Below are 7,261 nucleotides of genomic sequence, written 5' to 3' on the forward strand. Positions count from 1 at the left end.
TTTGAAGAGGAACCACTACTTTACTTTTTACATCCTCAAAACAATCCTATGTAGTAAGTAATAATATTATTGTGCTGGGTACAGTGGCCCATGCGTGTAATCCCAGCTACTCGGAGGCTGAGATGGGAAGCTCTCTTGAACTCAAGAGGTCAAGACCAGCTGGGGCAATACAATGAGACCCCACCTCTAAAAATAACATGCCGGGCAAGATGGCTCACGCCTATAATCCCACCACTTTGGGAGGCCAAGGCAGGAGGATCCCTAGAGCTCAGGAGTAAAGACCAGCCTGGGCAATATAGAGAGATCCTGTCTCTATAAAAATAAAAAATATAAAAATTAGCTGGGCATGGTAGCACAGGCCTGTGGTCCCAGCTACTCAGGAGGCTGAGGCAGGAGGAGCACCTGAGCCCAGGAGGTTGAGGCTGCAGTGAGTTGTGACCACACCACTGCACTCCAGTCTGGGTGACACAGTGAGATGCTGTCTGAAAATAACAGTAATAATAAATATCTATAAAATAAAGATAATGATATCTTATCAAACTACTTAATCTTTTCAGTGCCTCATTTTTCTTATCTATCTATACAGATAAGAAAAAACAGATAAGAAAAATGAGGCACTGAAAAGATTAAGTAGTTTGAGTTTTCACAGGTAGCAAATGACAGAGCTATGATTTGAATAAGGCAGTTAGGTGCTAGAATCCATGTACTTAACCACAATGCCTGAAGCATAATTCTGAACTGGGCAATCAAAAGGGGATCACCCACATTTCACCCAGTGAAGCAGGAATTGCCTGACGGAGGAAATTTTTTTTGGCTCTAAATTCAGGAAGAAGGCTGTTAAGCCCCGGCCTCTGTGGGGGATGGGAGTTCTTTGTTCTGTGATGCAGTGATGACCTCAGGGTAAACTGCCACAAGGCTAAGGGAAATGGAATGGCTGCTGGAGGACCTGCTCGGGGCTAAGGGGGATATGGGGCTTCTCTGGGGCCAACTGACCCATACCCTAGCCTGCAGACACTGCGGCAGCAGCTGCTTCCAGAGTCCAGGAAATCTGGTGACACTATTCTTATTCACAGTTTGGCAGATTCGGAGATGGTGGCAGCTTGGGAGGTTGGAACAGCTTCATCCCTGGTGCTCTGGGAATATGGTGCAAGGCAAGGTGGGTGACCTGTGACTGTACAGCTGGATGAATGACTGCTGACACCACATGTGAGGTCACTGGTATGAATGTGGGCCCAGGTGAGTGACTATAAGCCCTAGATGTGAGGCTGGGTGAGTAACCACTGACATTAGATTTGAAGCCAGGTGAGTGACCATGGACTCTAGATATAGGGCTATGTGAGGGAACAGTGATCTCCAAATGAGGACTGGGTAATGACCATTAATACTAGATGAGCAGCTGTGTAGGTGACTGACCACACGTGGGATTGGTGAGTAACTGTCCACTCTGGATATGGAGCCGACTGAGTGCCTTGTAACAAACCCTGTGTATCCAAAAAGGCTTCATGCCTGAGAGTATCTTTCTCTACTTCCCAGGACCTACCACTTCTGCACCATGTGGCCTTCCTTGATTGCCTGTGCAAGCAGAAATCAGAAGTGGAGGAAGAAGGGGAAGAAGGGGAAGAAGAGGAGGAAGAGGTGGAAGACGAGGCATCTCTGGATCCACTGAAGCCATGTTCTCCTATCAAAGCAGCTCCCACTGGAGAGCAAGCCACTCCAGCCCCATCCCAGCCATCCTGTGGTTCTGAGGGCCTCCTCAAGGCCACAGGGATACCAGAGCAAACAGTCATGCAGCCCGCGAGCCCTTCAAGATCCTTCCCCATCTTCCAGATTCTGACCAGCTTTCCTGTGAGGCACAAGATAGCATCAGGCAACCACCGGCAGCAGAGAAAAAGCCAGCTCTTCTGGGGTCTCCCTTCCCTGCATAGCGAGTCCTTGGAGGCCATCTTGGTGAGCTCAGGTGGCCCCTCTCCTCTGAAGTTGTCTGTTTGTTCTTCTGTCTTCTTCAACAAGCTTGCCTTCCTACCTAGGTCCAACCTGTTGCTTCCCCAGGATCACTCCTCAGCCCAGTTTTCTACCCATGAGGCCCATACTATGGAAGATCTAGAAGGGATGGCCCCCGATCCTCAGTTGCTTCCACCTCTATCTTCTCCTTCTGTCTCATCACTACCCCTCCATCTGAGGCCCTTCCCTGTGGACCACAAGGGAGTTTTATCTGGCACTGAGGTACCCACACAGTCCCCTGGAACCAGGCCCCTAGAAGTTCTCCCTGGATATGAGACTCGGTTGGAGACCACAAGACACAAAAAGATGCCCCAGGCTTTTGAGCCTCCGATGCCACCCCCCTGCCAATTCCCAGCTTCTCTGTCAGAACCCAAAAAAGTTAGCCCTGAAGGAGGACTTACTACATCTAAGGACTTCTTGGGAACCATGGGATATAAAGAGAAACCTCAGGCCTCTGAGTCTTCAATGCCAGTCCCTTGCCCTCCCCTGGACTCCCTGCCAGAACTCCAGGGAGAGTGTTTCCTGCGAAATCCATCCAGATATAAGCCCCAGTGGGAATGCAGAGAAAACTCAGGAAATCTCTGGGCTTTTGAGTCTCCAGCCTTGGACCTCAATCCAGGGCTCTCTGGAACCAGCCCTGAATGTGTCCCACCAAGATCTGAGACACCATGGAAGGGCATGCAGAGTAGAGAAAATATTTGGGTCCCTGCAGACCTAGTTTCACCTACCAGCCTTCCCTCAGTCCCTCTCCTGGAGTCTCTAGTAATGGGCCTCCAGGGAGTCCTGTCTGAATCCAAAACTTTGTGGGAGACCATGGGGCAGAAAGAGAACCTCTGGGCATCTGATTCCCCAGACCCTGTTCATAGCGCATCTCCAACTTCCCTTATGGAACCACACAGAGTCAATCCTGGGGAAGGCCTCACTACATCAGAAGCTACATGGAAGGACACTGAGCATTCCAGGAATTCCTGGGTTTCTAGGTCTCCATCTCTGGCCCTCAGCCCACTCCCAGCTCTTGCACTGGAGCCACTCAGAGTTAGATCCATGGGGGTCCTGTCTGATTCTGAAGCTAGACATGGGAACATACGAAAGAGAAAGAACTCCTGGGCCTCTAAGCACCCAGTTTGTAACTCACCCCAAGACCTGCATGGAGTCAGCCCTCTGGGAGTCTGGTCTGATTCTCAGTCTACTGTAGGGGAAATGGGGCAAAAAGAAAACTGTGTTCCTGTGTTCCCAGGTGGGGGCTCCAGTCCATCCTCAAACTCTGTTTCAAAGTCCCACATAAGTGAGCCTATCGCAGACCAAAGCAACTGTAAGCCTGATGGGGAAGCAGTGGAGCAAAGAAAGAACCACTGGGCCACTGAGCTCCCAGCCCCCAGGTCACTCTGTACTCCTCTACCAGAGCTACACATTGACCTTGAATTTGTGTGGAGAAACGTGCAACAAAGAGAAGTTCCCCAAGGCCCTAGCCCTCCGGCAGTGGATCCCCTACACCCAGTGCCCTGGCCTCCCACCCTAGCTGAAGCTGTGAAGATTGAGCACCCTCATCCTGGTCTACCCAAGGGACAGAAGTGCCCAGGGGTTAAGGCAGAAGTCCCACACTCCCAGAGAGGGACTGTCCCAGAGGTGCTCACCCATCCTAGGATCCATGCCTGGCAGTGGAGTAGAGAGTTGAAACTCAGGCTGAAGAAACTGCAGCAGAGCTCTGCCTCCAGAGCCCCTGGAACAAGTCAATCATTTTGCAGCTCCCCTATTCTGAGCTCCACAATTCCAGACTCCTGGGGACTCCCTTCCTGCCCACCACAGCAGATTCATCCCCCCAATCCATGCCCCCACTCTTCAAGTTGTCATCCTCAAAAAGTTCAGGGCACAGTACCTCAGCCTGTCCAGTCCTCCCACTGTCATCACTCCCAATCCTCTTCCCAGCTTCAGTCACAGGAGTCTGGCAGGGCAGAACAAGGACCTCAAAGAGGGGAGAAAATGAAGGGGAAGATGGTGAGCCAGGTCCCATTCCAAGGGTCATTTGTACACATGGAGGCTGGTGTGAACTATCCATCTCCAGGCCCAGGAGAACCCTCAAACTCCAAGGTTCTGGTCTCAGACAAGAGAAAGGACAAGGCTTCAGCCTCATCCTCAGCCAAAAAAAGAGAGCACCCTAGGAAACCCAAAGCAGGAGACCATAGAGGAGAGACTGCAAGGTTGGGGTTATCCACAGTCACAGGGAAGAACCACCCTGCCCAGGCCAGAAGCCTAGTAGAGGCCCCTGTAAGCACATTTCCTCAAAGGTCTCAACACAGGGGTCAAAGCTCTCAACACACTGCTCTTCCCCAGCTGCTTCTCCCCAAAGCTTCGGGTCCCCAGGATCAGCCAGAGGCAGGTCTGAGAGCAAGTGACATCCTGACCCCTCACCACTGTAAGCACTGTCCTTGGGCCCACATGGAGAAGCATCTCTCCTCCCCTACCCTCAAGGCTTCCCTTACCAGGGGTTTCCAAAAGGTGTTAGCCAAATGCCTGGGTAACCATCGACCCCTACCCACCAAATCTAGTCAGTAGAGAAAAGGCTGGTAATACTGGCACTTGGTATGCCAAGACCTGAAGCCAAACCAGGGGGATGGTGGGGATGTGGAGACAAGAAATGGAAATTCTAATAAACTAGCTGAATTAGACAAATCCCATTCATGTCTTCTTTGGAATCCAGGGTACTGAAAATGTCAATTCCCAATTCTGCTGCAGCCATATCCCCTCAGATTCAAGTCCCAGAAGTACAGCACTCAGGATTCTGCAGGCTTAACTCTCTTTTATGGATCTTCACAGATGATCACATCTGGAGTCCACACATCCCTACTCTACAGGGTGAGGCTACAAGGCCAGGTCAGCATAGCCCAGAGTCGCCCTTGAGAGGGAACGATTTCACAGCATGTGAACAAAAAACTACATCCATTCACATGAGCACAGGTAGCCTGAGTCTAGGCCACTGTGCTTGGTCCTGGGTATTCTCTTCTTCATCCACTTGACCCATAAGTTCTCCACGTATCTTTTTGACCATTTCTTCTCAGCCCTCTGCTCTTTTCTCTCCCTGGGTTAGCTCATCCATCTCCAAGGCCATGAAAACAAATGCCTTTTAATATGTCTAGTAACCATCTGGATGTCTATAATCACCTGGTCATATCCTCTACCCATTTTCTAACGCACTATTTGTTGGATATTGTGTTAGTCAATGTATTACACTTTTCTACGACTGCTATAACAAATTACCACAAAACAAATTTATTTTGTCAGAAGTCTGACACAGGGCCTGGGTGCAATGGCTCACATCTGTAATCCCAATGCTTTGGGAGGCTAAGATGGGCTGATAGCTTGAGCCCAGAAGTTTAAGACCAGCCTGGGCAACATGGCAAACCACTGTCTCTACAAAAGAAGAAAAAAAAATTAGCTGGGCATGGTGGTGCACGCCTATAGTCCCAGCTACTCAGCAAGGTGAGGTGGGAGGATCACCTAAACCAGAGAAGTCAAGGCTACAGTGAGCCACTGCACCACTACATTCCAGCCTGGGCAACAGACCCTGTCTCCTCCTGGCAAAAAAAAAGTCTGACACATTCCTCACAGGGCTAAAATCAAGGGGTTGGCGGGGCTGCATCCTTTTCTCTAGGCTCTGGGTAGGATTCACTCCTTGCCTTTCCCAGTTTCTAGAGGCTGCCCACATTCCTTGGTTACTGATCCCCTTCTTCTATCTTTAAAGCTAGCAAAGGCAAGTCAAGTTCTTCTCGCAGTATATCACTCTGACCTCTTCTGCCTCCCTCTTCCACTTTTTTTTTTTCTTTTTTTTGAGACGGAGTTTCACTCTTATCACCCAAGCTGCAGTGCAATGGCACAATCTTGGCTCACTGCAACCTCCACCTCCTGTGTTCAAGTGATTCTCCTGCCTCAGCCTCCTGAGTAGCTGGGATTACAGGGATGCACCACCACACCTGGCTAATTTTGTACTTTTAGTAGAGATGGGGTTTCTCCACGTTGGTCAGGCTGGTCTCGAACTCCCGACCTCAGGTGATCCACCCACCGTGGCCTCCCAAAGTGCTGGGATTACAGGTGTGAGCCACCACGCCCAACCTTACCTCTTCCACTTTTAAGAACCCTTATGATTACACTAGGCAAAGCTGAATACTCCAGGACACTTCCAATTTAAAGTCAGTTGATGGCCAGTCGCAGCAGTGGCTCATGCCCGTTAACAGTCCCAGCACTTCAGGAGGCCACGGCAGGTGGATCGTTTGCGGCCAGGAGTTCAAGACCAGTCTGGCCAACATGGCAAAACCCCATCTCTACTAAAAATACAAAAATTAGCCGGGCATGGTGTGTGTGCCTGTAATCCCAGCTACTCCGGAGGCTTAGGCAGGAGAACTGCTTGAACTCAGGAGGTGGAGGTTGCCAAGATCATGCCACTGCACTCCAGCCTTGATGACAGAGCAGGACCCTGTCTCTAAATAAATAAATGAATAAAGTCAGTTGATTAGCAACCTTAATTCCATCTGGAACCTTAATGCCCTCTTTCCATGTGAAATAATATACACATAGGTTCCAAGGATTACGATGTGGGCATCTTGAGGGCCATGATCCTGCCTACAGAGATAGTAACCCAATCTGTTATGTATGTTCCAAATATTTTCTTCCAATCTGTAGCGTACTGTCTAATTTTATGGTGACTTCTACTGTATCAAAGTTAATTTTTTTTATGTAGTTAAATCTACCAACATTTTCCTTCATGACTTCTAAAACATTTTCTCCTGGCACTTTGATAATTTTGCGTATTTATGTTTTAGATTACTGATTTTTACAGTATGAAGTGATAATCTAACCTTCCCCAAAATCATGTCCAATTTACCAATACCATTTTTAAAAAATAGAATGTCTTGAGCCCATTCCATTAAATATGGTGTACTGTAAAAACATGAGTCATTTCTAAGTATCTCTAGGCTTCAGGTCCCCATATCCAACAGCATACCAGACATCATCTCATATTTGACTTGTCCAAAAACATATTTTCCCTTTAACCTTTTCCTCCAACATGCCCATTCCTATCAAAAGGCATGACATCCATCTAAATACTTAAGCTTTGACTCCTCCTTCCTCCCTGATCTAATCCATCATCAAATCTTGTCAGCCAGGCTCAGTGGTTCATGCCTGTAATCCCAGCACTTTGGCAGGCTGAGGCAGGAGGATCATTTGAGGTCAGGAGATCGATACCAGCCTATGTGATACCCCATCT

At 48.9% G+C, this 7,261-nt stretch overlaps 1 protein-coding gene across 1 annotated transcript; it reads left to right on the forward strand.

The window, feature by feature from the left end:
* The first annotated feature begins 878 nt into the window (after positions 1-878).
* Positions 879-4,676, forward strand: CUNH9orf131 (chromosome unknown C9orf131 homolog). The gene is made up of 2 exons (XM_033238199.1): positions 879-1,156; positions 1,534-4,676. The coding sequence occupies exons 1-2, from the start codon at positions 926-928 to the stop codon at positions 4,552-4,554; spliced, it is 3,252 nt and encodes a 1,083-aa protein (XP_033094090.1). The 5' UTR covers positions 879-925; the 3' UTR covers positions 4,555-4,676.
* The last annotated feature ends 2,585 nt before the right edge of the window (positions 4,677-7,261 follow it).

The sequence above is a fragment of the Trachypithecus francoisi genome, unplaced genomic scaffold (assembly GCF_009764315.1).
Source record: "Trachypithecus francoisi isolate TF-2019V2 unplaced genomic scaffold, Tfra_2.0 Lachesis_group16, whole genome shotgun sequence".
NCBI classification, from domain to species: Eukaryota; Metazoa; Chordata; class Mammalia; order Primates; family Cercopithecidae; genus Trachypithecus; species Trachypithecus francoisi.

What these genes read in the sequence shown, in the direction of transcription:
- CUNH9orf131 (XM_033238199.1), top strand. Translation starts at nt 926, where the DNA reads ATGGAATGGCTGCTGGAGGACCTGCTCGGGGCTAAGGGGGATATGGGG. An exon ending in GGAATATGGTGCAAGGCAAG is followed by an intron (nt 1,157 to 1,533) that starts GTGGGTGACCTG and finishes TCTACTTCCCAG; the next exon opens with GACCTACCACTTCTGCACCA.